This window comes from Halichoeres trimaculatus, unplaced genomic scaffold (genome assembly GCF_033239565.1).
Source record: "Halichoeres trimaculatus isolate MK-OKI-2021-1 unplaced genomic scaffold, fHalTri1.1 fHalTri1_scaffold_12, whole genome shotgun sequence".
Taxonomy (NCBI): domain Eukaryota; kingdom Metazoa; phylum Chordata; class Actinopteri; order Labriformes; family Labridae; genus Halichoeres; species Halichoeres trimaculatus.
This window is the reverse complement of record NW_027437190.1, coordinates 28,467,499-28,489,588: the sequence shown is the minus strand read 5'-3', so window position 1 is coordinate 28,489,588 and position 22,090 is coordinate 28,467,499. Positions and strand designations below refer to the sequence as shown.

At 40.7% G+C, this 22,090-nt stretch overlaps 1 protein-coding gene across 1 annotated transcript in view; it reads right to left on the bottom strand.

Moving 5' to 3' along the window:
• The window catches only part of gabbr1a (gamma-aminobutyric acid (GABA) B receptor, 1a), a 135,369-nt gene that overhangs the window by 85,910 nt on the left and 27,369 nt on the right, over positions 1-22,090 (bottom strand). The window contains exon 7 of the mRNA XM_074682777.1: positions 7,033-7,193. Within this exon, the coding sequence (XP_074538878.1) occupies positions 7,033-7,193 (161 nt within the window). The remainder of the gene's footprint in view (positions 1-7,032; positions 7,194-22,090) is intronic.

Here is a 22,090-nt window from a genome sequence, read left to right as displayed (position 1 = left end):
TGACCCTTTTCTAAAGAGGAATGTTCCCATTTTCCTCTTTCAAAGGCTGTATCAAAGAGGTGGACGGAGCCATCTCAAAATAATACATCACTATTTTGATTTTTGAATCCTCATGTTTTAATTTTTGGATGTTGTCATCTTGTCTTCTGGATCCAAAGACAGGCAGACCACGCAATTATCACATCCTGCTTTATCAAGGAGGTTCTTCTTGATTGGGCCACATATGACCATATTAACAACATGCTGGGGGGAAGGAGATTTATAAGTAGCCATTGAGACCATAGACTGTAAATAGAGTGGACAGCGTGGCTCCGTCATTTATCATTGTACAGTTTTGAAGCCAAAATTCCCCCGTCATAGGCGCCGCCATTGGCAGCAGTCGTGCAGCTAGAGTCTGCGCAGTAGAGACTGTGAAGGATTCTGGGAGAATCTGAGTGGAGCCAGGTGACAAAAAATATATATATATTTTTTTGTCTTTAGCGGGTCTAATCACTTCTTGACTCTACCTCCCGACATATTTTACAATCCTCAAAAAAAATACACAAGAACAGCAGCTGTCAATCATCGTTAAACGTGACGTAAAGCCTTGTTTTTAACCTCTTATAACTAATGAAAACAAAACTTTTCAGAAAAAAAGAGAACTTGAATACAAGGCAGGCAAATGATATCTTCAAATCACCAAAACAATCGGACGTGAGAAACATTTCTGCAAGGTATATTGATTTTTTAAAGTTTGAGCACAGCCCATTTGGAATGACTGGAGGGCCAGATTATTTTACCTGTACTGCAGCCATCCACCAGGGGGAGCAGTTTTCGTGGCGACATCACTTCAAGCCGAACAAGATAACATCCATTTTTTTACAGTCTATGGTTGAGATCATAAACTAATGACAAAAACAAAAAAGTGGCATCATTTTCTCCCCTGGTTTTATACAACCAGGCTTTTTCTGCCCCTGGTGGCCATTAAAGAATGCAGGTTGTAGTTGCTCAGAGTCAGAGTGCACCATTACTTGGCAGCACTTTTTTTGATCAAATTAGCTTTGGAAAGTAAACAGTAACTTTCTACATCAGAGCTGCTGGGTCTTAAGTCTCTCACTCTCTCGTCTCTCAGGTTTTCTAGATTAAATCAGCTGCTACACCTGCAGCCTGTTTGTCATGTTTTCTCAGATTTTCACTTTCCTGAGAAAACATATTTCTGTTTTTTTCGACAAACTGACAGACTTTTAAATGTCTGTCTTTCTAAAAGGTTGTTTGTGTTCTCTGTCACGGTGGCTGTGGGCTGGTTTCACGCTGGGAAAAAGCTTGTCAGCCTTCTCTCCTGTTTTAACTTTACTCTGATAAGCTGTAATTCATCTCCTACCCTGATTATCTGTGAAATACTGAATCAATCCATGACTTCAGTCCAACACCACAGCTTTTGATAACAACTATTTTTCACACACTTCTTAATGAGTCACTGTTTATATGGTGTATAATTCAGAATACAAATGAAAATACAGGTTCTGATCTTGAAGAAGTGATTTAAATATTATCAAGACACAAAGCTTTGATCCCTTAACTTAACTGAGTCTTACTTTCTTTTCATCAGATTAGAAAGAGAGGGACACATTTTCAAATCATCAGAGCTTCAATTTTAATTGAAGAAATTTGGATGATAGCACGCTTCACTAAGGAAGAAACGGTTTTATCTGTTTTATCAACACCAAACCCAGTGAGTACTGGTGGACAAAACATCCTTCAAAAGCTTTCAAATCAGACACCATTGGATGTCTGAATGCTCCAGGGGAAAATGTCTTCTCAAGATTATTACTAAGCAGGTTATGGAGTAGAGACTTTTATTGTACACCTGTTAAAGCAAAGAAGATGATTAAATAGGAATTTTGAGTTTTTTTTTATTAACAGTTACCAACAATTTAGGCTTGAACATAATTAGAAAGCGGAGAAAGACTCCTGAGTTTGCCATTAAATTCATCAACCAGCAGTTTTAACAACAAATTAAACAGATTGCATAAAAAAATGAAACTGAGAAACTTGAGTCATATGAACTGATCAATTTACATCATTGTATTTGTTTTGGGACATTTATCATAACACTTTTTATTAAAACACACAATGCTGAAAAACACGAATGGTGTCATCGCAAAGCTTTTCAAGCATAGGCTCAAGTGACTACTCAGTTCAATGTTTTGACATCACTGCCCTCGCCAGTCAGCACCAATTACAAGTCAGTTCAATTCATTATTTAAATTTGTATTGTAGGCCTGAAGTGCTTGTCAGAGATATCTATGTGCCAGGGTTCAAACTCCAGTTAATGGATGCTGCAATAATACTCTACCACTCACGTGTAAACAAGCACAGATGACATACGTCTCAAGCGTGTGGTGGTTTTTCAGCATAAGATCTAGCTATTAGAGATAAAGGCATTTGTAGGCTGTTTTACTGGTGTTCAATTACTTAAAGATGCTATGAGGAGGATCTGTTTTAATTGCACTCCCTCACCACCTTATGGCCTGGAGTCTCTGCACACTGTCGTAAATTACTTTTAGTGAGGCGTGTGTTTGTTTTGGAGTTACATGGAGATCGGATCAAAACAAATTTTCTCTGTTTAAGACAACTTTTTACTGGATACAACGTGCCAGGGTAAGGTATTCAAAACGGTTTGAAATGGGACATCAAGCAGACGTAGCGGCCGGCTATATGTTAGTGACATCAGCAGCCTGGTGCTCCGATGTATCTGTAGGCTAACATGACAACAAGTAAACACTGTTAGTTTGTAAGTAGTTTAGTTAGTAGCTGTCTATATTGAGTGCAGCTAGCAGCCCGATGCTATAAGACATTTCTGTAATGTGTAACGCCAGTAAATCCTGGTTAGCTAAGTCCTGCCAGTCATCTACCAAGCAGAGCTAATGTAACCTCACTCAATGGACACTATCACTAACAGTTTAACCCCTGTGTTATAGAGTGATACAGCCCAAGCTAAAGGCTAATTATCCTTTAGCTCAGGCTGTATCACTCTCCTGTTAAGCTTTCTTCTGCTCTTCTGTCCTTTTTCTGTTTGACAGTTAGACTCAAGTTTCCAACAGCTCGACAAAATTAATCATAGAAATCTTTTTCAGCAGATAAAAACATAGATATCTGTGTTTTAACTCTTCTCTCTACTAAACTTTGTCAGCCGGTGTGGTGTTGTCATAGAGACCTGGACGTGGTGTAAATCAATCCTGTCCTGGTCAACCCGAACTGGACGCTAGGTAGCAATTTAAATTAGCCTGTGACCAGCAATATTAGTGCTGATAATCTCATTTTAAAGTGTGGGTTTCGATCAGGCATGTATCTAGAAGGGAGACTTTTTCAAGATCACTTTCAAACCTCTCACAGCCCCTTAAAATAAAAAATAGGTTTTTGGTTTTCTGCCAGCAAGGAGGGCTGATAGCTGGTGGTGCTAGCTCTGCTAACTTTAGCCACACTTTGCTATCTGTCACCAACATGAGGTGAGACTGTCACCTCATGTTAAAAGAAACTGTGCACAATTTTGAATGTTTGCTGAGAGTTTCTTACCTTAAAATAGTCAGGTTTTTCAAAGTTTAAATTATCACTTAAATGACACTGAAATAAGTAATCTTTAAACATCCCTACTTAACGCTGTCCACAGCACATGAAGCAGAGCATCACAGCTGGAGACAGCGATCCACATTCAAAATCATCAAAGATGTGTAATAAAGTTAAACATTTGTTAAAAAAAACCTTTGCAGAACATTCATACAAGGACAGATACTCCCTAGCATGCTAAAAGTGCTGGGGTCATTTTAATGTTAGGCTTGCGTCTTACCAGTACAACCTGCATCACTTCTTGACAGAACGAACTAAACAACTTTAATTTGACTTTGTATGTTCGTGGGTTTTTTTTTTTCCTCATAGTTACCTATTCTATGCTCATTCCACCTTATTCTTAAAAAGACAAGGTTAACACACACCAAAAGGGGAAAACAAAGAGAGTCTATTCTTACAAAATCTATTCTAACACAGCAGCAGCAGCAGACTTCACAGTAAAATCGTTCAATCATTCAAGTGTTTCTGCCAGCAAAAGAAATGAAACCTTTGATAACTAAACGAGAACACAGAACAGCAAGAGGTAAAACAAAAAGCACACAGTCTCCCTGATGGGAAACAAAAATGGAGAAAAACCAGAGGTGTTGGCAGGTACACGTAAAAGCTGAGGATTCTCCGCTATTCTTCGAGGTCTGTCTTGTACAACCTCCTGCGGGGTCATCAGCATTTCCACTCTCGTTCTCAGCCTCATGAGAGCGCTCAAGCTGGATGCCATTCACGTACCAAACCCCTCTTAAACACACACGGACATGAATGAATTCAAGTGTGTGGTCACTGTCATTAAGAAGCACTCACACAGCTGCACGTACATGACACAGGGTTCGCTTTGCTGTCCTTGGTGCTAAAATACAGCTGAAATAAACTGAAGGTTCCTCAGGCTGAGGACACAAATAGAAGACAGGACCTCTCTTATTACGCTCTCTAATCACACTCCACATTGAATAATACAGAAAGAGTGCAAAGAGGGGATAGGATAAGGGCCTTGGGGGGGAGGGAGGGGGACTCAAAGCATGCAGAGCTACATCTCATAATTTCTTCTTAATTACGTCTGGCAGCGCACTCAGGGCTCGTATGCCAAACGGACATGCATGAGGGCCGGTGATGAATACTGTTTATGCCACAGCGGACGGGAAATCGTGTCACGGCTGCCAATTAAAATAAAGGGCGGGAGTGAGGGAAGCACCTTGTTTCACTGTTTCTCTGTATCCTCACCGTCTCACTCCATCACAGTTAATAATTGATCAAAGTTTGCAGTCTCGGCTTTGATATATCCATGGCAACGGCCTGCGTGGAGAGTGTGTATTTGTGTGTGTGCGTGTGTTTTTTTTTGTGTATGTGTGGATCTCAGAAGGCTGTAAATAGTCTGATGCTGTCGCCAGGATAGCCAAAGAAACAAGCCGCTCTGCTTCCACAGGGTATCTGCATCCATTAAAGGGACAGGCTGGGATTAAGTGTTGAGCTTCATGAATATTGTATGATGTTGAACAAGATGAGGACATGGCTTGATACTACGAAACCCAGTGGTCATAAACTGGTGAGTGTGTGTGCGTATGTGTGTGTGTTCAGGCACCTGTTCGCCCACTTAACATCATGTCTTGTATTCAACACTCAGTGCTTTAATGATGCAATAAAAGTTCCCCGTGCTGATAAATTCAGGGCAAGACGACCTGCTGAATAATTACTCTCCTCCTGCCTTGATCTTGAGATGCAGGCAAACAAAAGGGGCCAGTGACGCCCTCGTCTTAATCTCACAGTTAAACAAAGAGATCACAAGATGGAGATTTGTTCCTTGACCAAACAGGAGCGAGAAGTGGGTTGTAATAACCAGATGTAAATACGACAGCTAATTAATCCCTCTCCTTTAATTGCCTCCCTGCTTCTCAGAGGGTAAGATCCTCATTACTATTCCAGCCAGGTGAAAAATGTTTGCAATCTGAAGGTGAGAAACTTCATTCAAAACCCAGCATACCCGGAGCATGAGCAATAAAATCCCCCCCTTGACTTAATTCAAGGAATTAGCCAGCGTCACTCACACAATGTTACAGCAGCTCTCTTTGAGCTGTTCTATTCAGAGGATCTGCATCTATTTCTCCAGCCCGAGGCAGCAGCTCCTCCTGAAGCACGAGGAGTGATGTTCTCCGATCCCTTCCAAATCTGTTCATGCTCCTGCTTTATCTTTATGTTTATGGCAGCTACATCTGCGTCTGCCTGCTTCACTACACTTGTAATCAGAGGACACACACACACACACACACACACACACACACACACACACATCTGATTCATTTGATGCAAAGAACAAGCTGTACACACAACAGAATGTGAAAAAGCATGCACTGCTCGGAGAGCTCTGCATACATCCAGCGTATGAATTTGCACACATATTTCCACAGAGCTGAAACCTTATTTGTTTCTGTGCTGTGTGCTTCAAGAGTAACTGTGTTGCCATGCCAACTCTTCCTCTCTCCCTCTATCTCTCTTACACACATACACACACACGCACTCACACACACACACACACACACGCTTGCTCCCTACATCTCCCTGCTATTCTGTTTAACAGGATTCCAATGCAGAGCCGTGTACACCAATCAGAATGAAGCTCGTAGCACATTTCTAACCAGCCCCGGCACAGTTAACCGTTTGGTGCCCCGGCTGCTCTCCAGGCATCCGTCCTGCAGAGTGATTGATAATCACCCTCCAGAGAGGAGACAGAGGAAGAGATCTGGTAATTGTTTTCATGTCACTCTTGGTGAGAAAAAATGGCTCCTTCTGGGGGGAAAAACTTTCGGAATAACAATTAGGACACACGGCAGCGAGGCCCAAAGAGGATGGGTTTCCACAAAGATAAATAACTTGATTTTTAATTAAAGTGTATGTCAGAGCGGTGGGTGGTAAACCGGAGGGGAAATGAAACCAGTCAGGGGGCGGATATTGGATTTATAGTGGTTGATAATGCTGACATTTTAAAATACCACCATGATAAATGATTGATGAGCAACTAGCAGCAGGTGTGTTTGGTCATGGAACAGAAACTTACACCTTAGAGGAAATGGGAGTCCCATTTGTTAAGGAGAAAGGACTCGGTGGTTAGTTATCGGCTGGGTGACCTTTAATGAAACTTCTCTTGGAGATGTGCGGCTTGGGAAGAGGCAGATAAGGCTGCAAAAGTAGCTTGTTTTGTTGTTCCACAAAGCACACTTGAAAAACTAAAAATACTTAAAGCTGGATAAAATCAGAAAATGTCAGATTGTAAGAAAATTAAAGAAGCGCAAATGACAGATGACATCCAGAATAGAAGAAAAGACACAACACAATCAGTGTCTCTCTGAAAGGCAGACCATTATTTACGTCCCTCACTGACTGACACCACACACCCCTTAAGTGCGCACCTCCTCTGACTCTCCTCCTCATGCACACACTCACCATGCTGTCGTAGTGGATCAGCTCCAGCTCGTAGTCAGGCAGGATGTCGCTCCTGTTGTTCACCAGGTCCAGGGCCATCTGAGCGGAGGGCATGCACGCCTGCCCACCCGGCCAGCCTCCACTCATGGGGAACAGAGCTCCGATGTACAGCTTCTTCTTTCCTGCGGACGGCCAAGGCCAGGAGAGGAGGAGAAGGACGATGAAAGAAGCCCGGAGATATATCGCACACTTGCGGGCAGAGCGAGCAACCCGCGGGGGATTTCTGCAAAGTGTCTGCATGGTTCAAGGTGAGCTGAGCTGGGGCCACTTTTGGCCCCTGGTGCTGCAGCGGAGTAAGAGGCAATTTAATACGCGAACTGAGATGCAAGTGAACGCAACACGTGTTTGAAAGCAGTTTGATTTTTGCGTCTGGCTTTGCAGGAATTGTGCAACAAAACAATCAATTCCCTAAAGCGTTATGAGAGGTGAGTACATAACTGAGTTGTCATGCTCTTTCGCATAATGCATCGTTTATAATGCATGACATGCTCGATATTTTGGACAAAAGTCAAAGACAGTTCAGCCAGCTTTTACTTTCAAGTGCTCGAGTGAGGACGCGGAGCTGCTTATCAGTCAAGTTTCAAACGATCCTCCGCGATCCTGCAGCCCAACACGTTTTCTACGCAATTCCACATATTAAAGCACACACAGCCGCCATCGCTTTTGTTTTCAATCAATGGTATCGTCGCACGCTGTAGTCCAAACTCGCTGCTTTTACGCGGAATAGAAAAAAAAAATACGCGCGAATCACACGCCGGACTCCGCGCAGTCTACGTCGACCCGCGTCAAAAACCGCGTGAGCTGGAGCTGCAGCTGATAAAAATAAGAATGTGTGAAGTGAGGGCTGCAGCAGCAGATATAGCAGGCTACATTTTCCCTCCAGTAACGCAGCCTTTATTCCAACAGATGAGACGATTTGCCGCGGAAAAAGCGAGCGCGCCAGAGCTCTGCGTCTGATCCACTGCAGCACCGGCAGGCTGAGTGTGTGTGTGCGTGTGTGTGCGTGAGTGTGTGTGTGTGTGTGTTTGAGAGAGAAAGAGAGAGAGGCAGAGAGAGGGAGAGCGCACGGGTAAGTGTGAAATGTATGCCGAGAGTGAGAGGGAGGGACAGAGAAAGAGGCATGGGGGTGGTTCGGAGGGGGAGTCAGTGCAAAATCTCCCCAAAAGGATTCCTAATGACTTACACACGTTGAGTTTTACTTCAGCAGTGCGTTTTTGACACATTTTGTTCTTTGCATGAAGCTTCACACTCTGCAGCTACTGACTGACATTGTTTTCTGATGCATCTTTGACACATTTATGGCCAATGCAGCACCGTTAGTGACCTGAGGCTAAAACAGGAAGCTGGCCAACTTTAACTGTGACATATGGAGAGGAAGAGGCAGGTTGGTTCGCTTCATATGGGCATTACATTGGGGTCATTTGAAGGAAAGGGAAGATCTGGGCTACACGGTGGTACAACCACAACATTAATAGGAAAGGTTTTGTGTGTGTTTTTATAATGACATCAACTTAATGTGAGAGGCATAATGTAATCTGCAGAGTTGAACAGGAAAAAGTTTCAAACTCTTTGTTTTGTTTTTAATTAAGATCACACAAAGTGAGCACAAATTTACGATCCAACAGAACAGAATTCAATTTGGCTCAGCTCGAGGACCAGACTTAATTGCTTGGATGTCAGCAAAATAAACAGTTTAAGAGGAAAAAATCAGACTTCACTTTCAGAAACCCAAACACATCATATTTAGATTGCACAAAGTCTAAAATCTAATAAATATATAAACATTTTGATTAATTTAAACAGCAGCTGTTCTCTGTCATCTTTAGGATCCCCTCATGGTCTTGTTTGACTAAACATAATAACTGTTTAACTTAAAGATGCTATGAAGAGGATCTGTTTTTATTGCACTCCCTCGCCAGCTTGTGGCCCAGAGTTTCAGCACACTGTCGTAATTTACATTTAGTGAGGCGCGTGTTTGTTTTGGAATTAAATTGAGATCAGATCCAAACAAAATTACTTTGTTCAAGGCAATTTTTTACTGGATATAACACGCCAAGCTAAGGTGTTAATCAGTACAGTAAGGTAGCGCTACAGTTTGAAATGTGTCAACAAGCAAAGGTTGTAGCAGCTGGCTATATGTAGTGCTATCAGCAGCCTGGTACTCCGACTTATCTGTAGGCTAACGTGACAACGAGTAAACACTGTCTGTTTGTGAGTAGTTTAGTAGCCGTTTATATTTAGCGATATGTCTGTAATGTGTAACGTCAGTAAATCCTGGTTAGCTATGTCCTGCCAGTCATCTACCAAGCAGAGCTAACGTAACCTCACTCTTCATTTTATTGTTAGACTCTCAAGTTTGAACAGACCACTGCAGAATAACTGCTGACTGTGGGTTAAAAGGCTAATTAGCCTTTAGCTCGGGCTATATCACTCTCCCCTTTAGCTTTCTCCTGTCCTTTTTCTGTCTGATAGTTAGGCTTTTGTGTCTACCATCACTACAAAATTAATCATAGAAATCTTTTTTAGTAGAGAAAAACACAGATCTCTGTGTTTTGTCTCTTCTCACTACTAAACTTCGTCAGCTGGCGTGGTGGAGATCAATCCGGTCCTGGACAACCCGAACTGCAAGCTAAGAAGAAGCAATTTAAAACAACCTGTAACCAGCAATATTGGTGCTGATAATCTCATTTTAAAGTGTGGATTACGATCAGGTATATCTCTAGAAGGAAGACTTTTTCAAGATCACTTTCAAACCTCTTACAGCCCCTTTAAAGTGATACTCCGGATGGAACCAGTTGGGTCCTATCACAAGGTTTAGGGCAGAAATTCCCCCTACAGCAGTGTTTTTGTGCAGCAGAAGCCCAGAGCGCTCGCACCAAACACCCCCTCCCTGCTCGTCAGCCGGTTTCCTATTCCCTCAGATGGGGCCAATTTTTATTTGACCAAAAACACAAATAAACAGACTCCCACAGAAAGAAATCTGATATCGGTCTGCATTCACGCTTTATTTAGAGAATTTTCGGCGCGTTACTTTCACACAAAAACACCGCTAAATAAGGCTCTAGTTCTCATTGTGTCTCGTCCTGGCAGACTACCTGCGTTTGTTTATATCTGGCACGCCACGCGCGCAGACTGATACACTAAGTGACGAGCGCCTCGTAGCCAGCTGTGGCTCGGCAGCGGAGGTAGCGCTGTTCTAAGACACGATGAGAACTAGAGCCTTATTTAGCGGTGTTTTTGTGTGAAAGTAACGGGCTGAAAATTCTCTGAATAGAGCGTGAATGCAGACCGATATCAGACTTTTTCGGTGGGAGTCAAGTAAAAATTGGCCCCGTCTGAGTGCAGAGGAAACCGGCAGAGGAGCAGGGAGGGGGTCTTTGGTGCTGCACAAAATCAGTGCTGTAGGGGTAATTTCTGCCCTAAACCTTGTGATAGGACCCAACTTGTTCCATCCCGGAGTATCACTTTAAGCACAGAAAAATGCTTCCCTGGTTGTAGATATTTGATATATATCCAGATAAATTACTGCACAGCATGTTCAATAAGCCACTAGGTCAGTGTAGTAAAAAGGGACGACGTTGCCTTGCATATAAATGAACAATGTACTTCTGCTAGTGAACACAGAAATGATTGAGGTAAATAATGCAAGAGAAGACATCGAGCTACATCGAGCTAATCTATTTTGTTATTTATAAAACCAAGCCAGCATGTAGGGTCTAATGTAGTTAAATACAGGTCGTAGAAGGAGCAAAGTGGAGCATAATGGAGCCTTACGACGCAACAAGAAGAGTGGAGAGTCATACCCAGTGCTGTGGGGCTGCAGTGATGCACAGCAGGGATTTAAGAATGGCGCTTACATACGCACGCTAACATGCTCACATTGACAGTGTTGCTGGAATAATGTTTTTATGTTTGGGTTTAGAGTGTTAGCATGCTAATATTTGTTGAATAGCATGAAAGAAAAGTGCAGGTTGCAGGTTTTGGCAGCGCTTTAAATTTGATGAATTGAAGACATAACAAAAGCTTTGTTTACCAATCATCTTGATTGGGCTTTAAATTCAGATTGAATATGGTTGCAGTCCATTTTTTGTTTTCCTTCATTACAAATGAATCTCATTGAGAACCTCAAAGAGGAAACGTCAGAAGGATCACAAAGTCAAGAGGAATCATCCTCAACATCTCACAAAACGCTCTGTTTCCATCAGATTTAGCCCGGTTTAAACCTCACCCTCCTAGCATCTCTTTGACCTGCAAATCAATAGCTCCACACTCTCCACACAAGCCGTGTGCAACTGTGCTCTGTAACCACCTCTGCTAATCCATAGACCGTTTCATATCTACCTCCCCTCCCCAGCCAAGTCTATAAAACGCTACAGAGTCTGCTGCTGAGAAACCGGCAGAAAAAGTGGCAGCAGAATCAATCACTGCTGATTTTATTTGCTTCCATTTCACCAGTGGAAACAGTGAATTAGTTACTTGTAATAAGAGCTTCGTCTGTTTGAAAACCTTCTGTTAGGATCAACTGCAGCATGTATTTTTAACTCTGGGACAAAGAGAGGCATGACTCTGCACACACACCTTCTGACTCACAGAAATGAGTGCAAACATACACACAGAAGCGATCGTAGAGGTCTTTTTTCAGCTTTCATTTGTGCCCTCCTTCAGTGTTATTACAACAAGTATTTCAAGTGGGCTTCATACTTGATGCCAAACAAATCTTTAGGAGGGAAGACTCGTATCGACTCAGTCCATCAGGGATATGGAGTGAGGTGTACTCATAGTGAAACCAAGAGTTTCTGGTAATTGTTTCTTCCTCTTTCCAAAGGGGCAGGGCGAAAGCATCACTTCTGTTTCTTTAGATTTCTGTTAGGGAGTCCAAGTCCTTTACACACCTTCCTTTAACACAGCCCATCTTATCCTTAATCAGCAATGGGATGTCATGGTATAGCTTATACACTTCACCTTTATTGATCCCTGAGTTGGAGGAATCAATAAAAGTTTGAACACTAGTAGGCGGCTCTCGAGAAGAAGTAGTCACAAGGCTGTTAAAAGGCAATCCTGGAGTAAACCCACTGTTTATATCTATCAACAATGGAGTAAAATCAGGATATAGCCTCTCTCTGGAGTTAGAAATGTTTCAGAGTGAACCTAAAAAATACATTTGTTCACTTAATTTGATATGGATTGATCCTACCAGGAATGTTTTAGCGAGACGTTTACAAAAACAACAAGAAATCGTGTCGCCGACTACTTTTTGCCTCTTTTGCTGCAGTTTCTCTGCATGATTAACGAAGCTTTTACTCTTTTTTTATCCGTGTGTTTTTGCAGTTCTTATGAGAGCACACTAATTGCGATGTAATGTTGGTGTTAAAACTCCCTTTTGAAATTACTTATTGCAGCAATTGAGAAGACGACCATTATTCCTCCCGTCTAAATTAAAAACCCTCAGTAGTTAGGCGATGGAATATGACTATTACATAACCCTGGTTCATTACCCAAATCTCATTATCTGGATATCTCCATGTAGCAGAGAGCTACTCAGATCAAGCCGCTAACAAGCCCTCACAGGCTGAGGTGAGTGTAGTGATCATCTGCTGGCATTTGCCTTCCACTTCCACCTCCTCATCCTCGCTGCCACCCCGTGACCCCTCCAACGCACGATCAATTATTCAGCCGTGAACTTTATCTGCTTTTTTTTCACTCCATAATCCTGCAGCCGACACAGGCAATCACACCACCACCGGGCATCGCAGTGCTAACAACCCCCGTGGAGGCAAAATGGCACATTCAGAGACGACATTAGCCGTGACACAGCCTGGGAGAGGATGCAATGGAGGCATGAGGGCTGTTACATGTTGCTGAGCTGCTTTAATGAGGGCCTTGTACTGTATATTTGTGTGTCTGGGCTTTGCACACTGGGCATCCTTCAGGATAATGGCCTGTTTCTCTCTTGGCAGATGTGTTAGTAGGGAAATACTGTTTTGAATGTTCCCTTTTTAACACATTCTCCAGATGACACTGTCCTCCCCCCGTGGAGCGCTTTTTATTCAGGAGAAACCCAAATTATTGTGAACATGTTGTTAAAAAGTATTGGGTGGAATAAATCAGAGTGTTTAATCCCTGGGGACGACGATATTGTGCATACATAAGGTTTTTCTGATTGTGCTGACACTTCAAATCCTGTGCTTTGAGCAGAGATCAGAGTTTGCTCATGAAAAGTAAACCAAGTCCAGCCTTTGTCTCTGCTTTACTGCGTTTTCAGTAACAGATGGGCCAGGTGAAAAATCAGGCCTTATTACTGCATCACAGGGCGCTGATTTGGGATTCAAAGGACGTAAAAGTTGAGCCAGAAAATATAGTTAATTCTGCAACTTTGAAAGAGTGTCATCATTACTTAATTTGTCCAGCAGCAGCCGCGCAGCACACCTTGTTTCCAATACTGCAGCCCTGCAGTTATTAGAGTAATACATCACGGCTGAGTAAGGGGGTGGAGGGGAGTTAAGAGGAATAGGTTCATTGTTCAACTTTCACAGGGGCAGAACTTCGTGGCAACGTTCAGTAACCTACAGTGAATTAATATAAAGAAGTTATTAAAAAGGTGCAGTGTCTGCTATATCTTTTATGTTTTGATGCCCTAAATGTTGTTATTCATCATATCCCAAGGCTGTTAGTGCAATGTTCAAGCCTCTGATTTACATTACCGCACATAGAGCAGCGCAGCATCTCAGGCTTAAACAGTATTTAACACTAACAGGGAACTAGTGCCAGATTCACCCTGCAAAGTTTGTGACTGTCCTCACTTTTGTTTGTTTTTGATGGATTTCCTCAAACACACACAGGACTTTCTGACAGCTGACGAAGTCTCTGCAGCTTTCCCTGAGCCCAAATCTCACAGCACCTGGTACTAAAGCTTTTTTTTCACAGCTCTCACACAGGCTACAGCCTCTATCTCATGGCTTTACTGCATTACAACCAGACCACAGTGGAAATAATGAAGATAATATATTGTTAAGAAGATACTCTTTTCTATTTTTTAGAAAAAATAAATAAACTATCTGAATACTTAAAAATCTCTGGTGAGAAATTCGACAGACACGCCCCGACTCAGTCCCAGTGTTTTGTGTATCAGCTAACACAGAATATTGATTTAGCGCCTGTTTTGTTTTGGTCATTGTCTTTATTAGTAGAAACTGTCAGAATATCATGTGACTGATACCTCCAAATAGTCCTAATATTCTCCATTCTTAAAACAAGCAAGTATTGCGTCATCGACAGAGGTATGTCTGTGAATTTTGCTTGGCAGAGCTAAAATAGCATGAAGGAAGATGAACATAAGAGCCAAGCAGTTTGAAGATATAATAACAGATTCTTTGCTAAAATATCTAATGGCAACTTACAGTATTATTGTTGGATGTGTATTACTCACTTAGACATTTATGATCCCATAGGACAGCGCTATTCAATTAGCGGCCCCCCAGGCCACATGTGGCCCAAAAGTGACCCTTGAGTGGCCTGAAAACAGCTGCCAAGTGATTAGGATTCAGGTCCGATGAGAAAAACATCTTTTACTGACACTGACTAGTTCTTAAAAAATTCCAAGATTATTAAAAACATTGACAGCAACATCTACTGTAACATAGCAACTAGCCCACCATGCATTGTGTCATTGAGCAGGAGCATTTGAAAAGTTAGCATTAGCAGCTCTACACAGATGAAAATAGCATGTCTCTTTCTATTCAAAACAAAATATCAGCAAAGATAATCATCAGTTTAATCCTGCGCAGACTTGAAAGCATTTATTTATTTATTTTACCACCAAGTTCAAAAACCAAACTAATGTGTTTGCTCTGCAACAAGTGAGCTGCAGTGCTGGAAGATTAAAATGTCCGAAGACACCACAGTGAAAAACATGCTGCATTTCGGACAAACTTTCCCGAGGGATCTAATGAGGGGGCGGTTGAAATTCAGAGTTTGACTGCGTCTTACAACCTCAGCTGTACTACAATAAAGCAGACTTGCATAGCTCAGGAGAAGCGACAGCAGCTCAACTATGCTGCTAAAGATGTGTGGCCCAGCTCATGTCATTAGTCTGTAAATCTGGCCTGGCCAAACTTCTAATTGAATAGCCCTTCCTGTCAGTTTAGATACATTTTTATTTAATTTTGGTTTACAAAGTTAGAAAATTTTTAAGTTCCAAAAACATTTTAATAAAGGACTAGCAAATTGTAAAGTAATAATGGTATTTGATCGGATCAGAACCTGCATCGGCAGCCCAGGTGTCAGTATGGGCACTGGTATCACGGCCTAAAAAGCTAAATCAGTGCATGCCTAATGCTAGCTGTCTGAGGTGCACACAGGGGTGAACATCCCTGAACAGAAAGGTTTGGCGTATTTATCAAAAAAATTTTATTCTGTCAGGACTTGATTGGTCAATAAAGGACACATAATGTCAATGATGTTTTAAAACTTCGAAGCTCCTATGAGGATCTTACTTTGTGTACAGATGTTGGCGCCCCTTGTGGACAAAGCCGTATGTCTTGAAAACATGTAGGAAGTGTTTTCTGACCTTATTTCTCACGCTGTTTTATAAGTTTTGCTCATTGCAACTCTTTGCTGTTAAATGTGAAACATGGAGCAGTTTTTGGCGTGCCGTAAACCACCTGCAGAGTTACTGCTGATGGTCCAATTTTAGGGATGGGTACCTTTCACATTTGAAACGATTCGGTACTGATGCCCGCTACCTGGCAATCAGTATCAGTGTTCAACAGTACCAAATTTCAGTACTTTTTTGTACAATTTGTTTAATACTAGAATCTCTATGTTGTTCAATTTAACATATTTATTCTTTAGTATATAAACTTGCAATGCTGTGTTCATGTCCAGCATGGAAAATCGCCTACTCTTCCTCTCCCTCACAGTCACAAGGATGCGTTTAGGTACCTGGTACTTCTGACAGAATTCGGTCAATCCCTATAAAAGTTCCTAATTCGGTACCCATCCCTACCTAATTTGCTTGCAAAACTCATACAGAGGCATCATTATTAATTTCTGTATGTTTTAATAATTCAGGTAACAAAGTTCCCTCTTTCTTTAGCACTTGCTGGAAAAGACCAAAACAAGCCAAATATTAACCAAATTTTACTTGTTTCTTTCTTTTTTTTTGCTGATTTATTGATTGTTTGTTCCTCCAGGTGTCCAAATCCATTAAAAAATACACGCAGAAGCTTTTATGTGCTTTGAAAATACCGAACATGGACACTAAAGTTCACAGGTAGTCAATTTCACATCCCCTTGCGACTGCATCAAATATGAAATCAGCCTCTAACAAATGCAGCTCCTGTCCCTGTTAGTGCAACATTTTATGATAACAGTTTCTCGTGAAAATAAAACTTCAAGGTGCATCTAAAACTGATGCTAGGGAATAATCATTGGGAAATAAACATAAAAAAATGAAAATTTGGTTTTTATTTTCGACAGATGAGATATTTTAATCACAAACGAGGGAGGACATAATGTGAAAAATGTGTAAGATAATGCCACTCTGTGGGTTTAATCCCTGCTAAGGCTTAAAATTCACAATAATATTAACAGAATCAGCTTGACAATGGCGTAGAACATCTCAAACTATGACATAGAGTATATTTGTACATATTTAAATGTGCATAGATGCAGAGTTTGTACAGAAACTGTGGGAGCTGTATGTACCCTCTCTTTCTGTGGTTTTGTTATACTGTACTTGGAGGAAACAGAAACTGGAGATGCACTCCTACTGCACGAACACACACACACACACACACACACACACACACACACACACACACACACACACACACACACACACACACACAGGGTTGAGCAGACACAGACAGGAGCAGGGTATTAACCTTTCTCCCGCTGAGGAGGCAGTAAGTGGGTGGTGATGGCACATGGAGTGGAGAGAAAGGGAGAGGAGCAGAGCCAGAAGGAGGTCAGTAATGTGACAGGAGATGGAAATTTCTATTTGTGGAAACACTGCTCTCCGCCGCTTTGTTAATTGTGTGTTTGTCAAGTCTGTCTGTGACATTTGGAAACTTTCTTTCAGTTTCTCAGTCGACTTCATGGGATAACTTACAGAAAACGATCAGGAGTCTAGGAGGAGGAGTTGCATGCTGTGTGTCTGTGTTCAGCTTGTAAAAGGCTACGTCGGGTCTGTGCCTAATTCATGAGAGTAACTGTGCAGTGTTTGAGCCTTTTGGAGATGGTAAGTGTGTGATTCAATATCCAGCCAGTTTCTAACGTGGTGACATAACTGCGCGAGAGGGTGAGCCATCCTGTAACAAAAACAAATGTATTCATCATCCCTGCCAGGGATCACATAAAAATGGAGGGACTGGTAGATGTTTTGACCCTTTATTTTTACAGGGAGGGCTGACTTTGTGCATTGAATCTTTTTAGAAGCTGCTCACAAACCCACTGCTACTCTTGTGTATGTGTGTGTATCCTGTTTATGTTAACAGTCTCCTATGTTTAAATCCTTGTTTTTCTGAGCAGGAAGAATACCTCTAACAAACAGAATCAAAATAAAGAATACATGTTTTTATTAAAGGCAGTGACACCTGTGGCCAGAATTGACAGTGTTTCTCTGGGATAAAGACCCACTGACTGAAAGATTTAACCATTTTCAACAGTATTTGGTATTATTTTGGAGAGAAAATCTTCTTTTTAACTCTACAGTTTGTCTGTGAACAACATAACTCAAAAAGTAATAAAAGGATCTTCATGAAATTTTCAGGAAATGTTCAAAATGTGATAAAAAAAGAAGTGTTTAAATTTTAGAGGTGATCCAGATCACCGTCTGAATCCAGGATATTTTCAAAGGATTCTTTATCTCTGTAAATAGGGCCCTGTTTACCACGTGCATATAACTCCTTGATAAATGGTCGGATTTCTTTGCAAAACAGTACAAGACAAGGTCACCATTATTTCTGACAGATGTAAAAGTACAATCCAGATCCTGACAATATTCTGGATTCTAAGATCTGTAATATGAAATATGTACTGGCTCATCATAATTTTCAACACTGTCAGGAAACAAATTATTGTACAAACCTGCAACTAACACCAAATTGTAGCAGACAGTCTGCTGAAAGGGAGTATAACATTAAAGAAGGACTAAAGTGTTGTGTGACAATCACAATATGCTTGGTGGAGGCCTGCGCTCTCTGAATGCTTTTCTAGTTTTATTTGTAGTTATGTGGCGCTATTGTTTGAAACATGACAATAATTTGTTATAGTGTCCAGAAAGTGAGGAGACTATCTGCTTAGTGTTACTCACAGTCAGCTTACAGTTACTCTACGACGTGCCCATAATGTGTATCATTAGTAGATCCTGGTAACGCCCTGTCAGTGCTCAACTACCAACTCCAACCTCACCAAGCAGAGCTAACGTAACCTCACTCTTCATTTTATTGATAAACTCTCAAGTTATAACAGGCCACTGCAGAAAAACTGCTGACTGTGCGTTGGAATGAACATTGTCCCTATCAGCTGAGCCTGCACTGCAAATAACTAAAATCTTATCAAGTGTTTTTGTCTTATTTCAAGTAAAAATGGACTTGTTAAATTCGATATGAGCCACATAGTCCAGAAAAAAAATTCTTGTTTTAAGTTAGTTAAAGGTAAAGATGAGGCCTGGGTTGCTTGTAACAAGTAAAAAAAAATCTGCTGATAAAGGAAGAAAAATTTGCTCGGAAATTTGCTAAAAACTAGAATAATGTCTTAATACAAGTAAGTTTTCTCTTGATCCATTTGCAGAATTTTTTTATGTGTTTTGAGCAATTCAGACCTCATTTTTCTGTAAATGATTTGAAATGAGACATTTTTTCTGGACTGCTCAGGTGAATGTGCCTCATATTAAGTCTAAAAAGACATTTTCTACTGATAATAAGACAAAAACACTTGATAAGATTTCATTTTTTGTAGTGTGTGCTTCAGCCCGTGCTTTCTCACTCTCCTGTTTAACTTTCTTTGCACAGACAGGACAGATCTTGCTTCTCACTGCTAATCTTTTTCAGCCAACGCAGTGTCATATAAGGGACTTTTGGTCCATAAATGGACTTGTGTTTTCCAGAGAAAGCAAGACCTGAACGCTGATACTGAGAAATAGCATTTTGAAACAACTAATTTTGTCGCTGATAATCTCATATTAAATTATGGATAATGAGCAGGCAAATGTGTAAAAAATAGATTATTTTAGGATCATTCATAAAGTTTAAAGTTTAAAGGGACTTTGAGTTTGCTTTTCAAATCAAGCAAAGACAGAGGTAGTTGGACTCATCATATCAGACATCAGTTACAACAGTGACCTGCTTACATCCAGAGAAATATCTGAATAAATTGTGACGTGATGGCATATAATCCACCGTGCTGGCTACATTAATCATTAAACAGAGCTGAATTAATCATTACAGACTAGTTGCATCCGAATGTATGTTGTTAAATATACATGGAGTCCAGCTTTTCTTTAATTAGCTATTGTTTTACTCGCTACCAGAGCTGGAACGTGATGATAACATGCAGCTGCGAGCAGCAAAAAAATGAGCAACAGGTCACTCAGATAGGGGAAAAATTACTCATAAATGTTTCTGAAGAATATGTAAGTCCTCTGGGAATCTGTGTCGCTCATATACAGCAGGACTCTTCATGAAGTTCAGTTGTGCAAAGTTACAAAGTTAAAGTTCGTCACGACCGATAGAGCAGCTGAAAGCCCCATAGGCTCTTTGACAAGCCACCTACATCATTGTCAAAGGGAAAGGTGCAAAGAAAATAGAGGTCACAGTAGAACATTTATCGTACTTTTTCAACCAAACTTGCCAAATTATTACCTCATAACTAGGGCTGTCATTTTAACACATTAATTAGATTAATTAATTACACCACAAATTGACGCGTTATAAAAATTTACGCAGATTAATCTGGATCCCAAACCCGCGGGGCGTTCAAAGACGCACGTATAATGTCTGGCATTTACAAACCGTTTGTCCTACTTGGGAAAAGTAGTGTTCTCGTCAGATTTTGACATTTCCGACGGTCCCTGAATGTATCACAAGTTACATCAGCAACCCCCGGAGGGGGGAAAGAGAGTGATTTTGGGGGGACTGCCATCCACATCTCATTTATTCACAAGTCCTTTTTGAAAATCTGCAGAAAATCAACCATTTGCTTTAGCTCTATTCTGTAAAAAACAGATAATTCTACACTCTTTACTGCATTAAACAAGCCCTGAATGATCGATATTTGTCCTGTATTTAAATCTAAAGAATTCTTTGAAAATTGGCTTCCATCTTCCAGATGTCATGTTTCAGCTTGGGGCTGCTCTGCACCAATGAGCAACAGTTAGTGTGTTCAGAGCATGAAAAACTGAAAATACTTCACTTTTTTTTTATCCAAGACTTGAATTAAGTGTTTTGTACATAGTTCCTCACAGTTTTTAGCCTTTATCCCTGGTTCTCCTGACCTCATAGAAGTATAGAAGTTCATAGTGCAGTGAAAATTGAGTCCACATCGAGTAAAAATGTGACAGAAGCAAAAAACGTCCTAAAAATCAAATCAGCTTATCTTAGGTGCAGGACTGTGTAGATTTTGTAAAGATAGAACCATAAAACTTTTTTAATGTGTTCCTTATGCCCCTAAAAATGTGTTGTAAATATTACCACCTTATTTTTAAATGTTTTTCAATGTCTTTTAATGTAATTTTAATGTCCTAGACTTCAAATTCTTTATTTTGGGACCGTAAGCAGATATGAGATTAAAATGCGATTGATTAGATTAATTAATTCCAAATCCTGTAATTAATTAGATTAATTTCTTAATCGCCTGACAGCACTACTCATAACCAAATAAAGATACGGGCAAGTTGATGCTAAGTTATGCTTTAAAGATATTTTATTAATTTAGATGTTTTTTGTCATGTAGCTTACTAAATTAGTCCCTCACGTTTGACGGTTGGTGATGCTTCCATGGTCCCATGCAGGTTGAGTAAACATTCACCTCAACATTTTCACTCAAAGGCCAAACTTTAGAGGTTTTTCTGTTGGCATTCTTCACAGGCACTGAAAATAACACCTAAGATAACTTTTCTGACAGCTGTTTCATAAACTTAATAAACATGTTGGACCCTTTTCTATGAACTGATTTGGTATGATGTGGATTCAGGCTTCCTTAGACCTAGCTGTTGCTATCTAGAATTAATTACCATAGTTACAGGGTTTTTGACCAATCAGAGTCAAGTATTTAACATGGCTGTGTGATTAGTCTTAATCTCCTCTATCACTGCACTTATTCATGAGATAAGGATTTACATGATAAGTAATGTCTCTCATGTAACTTGAAGGCAAAGAACTGTGTTGGAATGATGTCAGCTGTGTTATATGTGTGCTAAAATCAGCCCTGAAAACTAATTTATTTCACTCCTGAGTGCACAGCTTCGACTTCAAACTTTAATCTTGTTTCTCACAGGAAAAATAAACTGAATTATTCAAGGAAGGGACTTCCAATACCTCCACCCAAAAATGAGATTTTCCAGCTGGTGAGAGGATTTGCACCCTCTGCTGCAGAGGGATGGCTTTTTAACACTTTAGACCGCTGCTGCCCTCTTGTGGTGACAGCGTACATTACATTTCAGATCTGTGATTTCAGTCACGTTTTGGTATATAGCCAGTAGCTACACAAACAGGCAGGCTTAATGGTGTCTATGAATATAAAAGACCTTTTTTATAATGTGATGGGGTGAAAGATTTTGTATTATAATGAATAAATCAATAATGAACGATGAGGCACATTTTTGAGTGAAAGACCTTCATTTCAGATGAGTATATAATCCGGATGGGTCATACCTTTTAGCTTTTAACAGAAAGTAAGAAGTAGTTTTTTTTTGTCGGTTATGTGTGTAATGTGACGTAAGCAGTTCATGTCTGTTTTAGTGTCATATCACTCAACATGGGCCTGACACACATCCATAAAACACAAGATAACATAATTA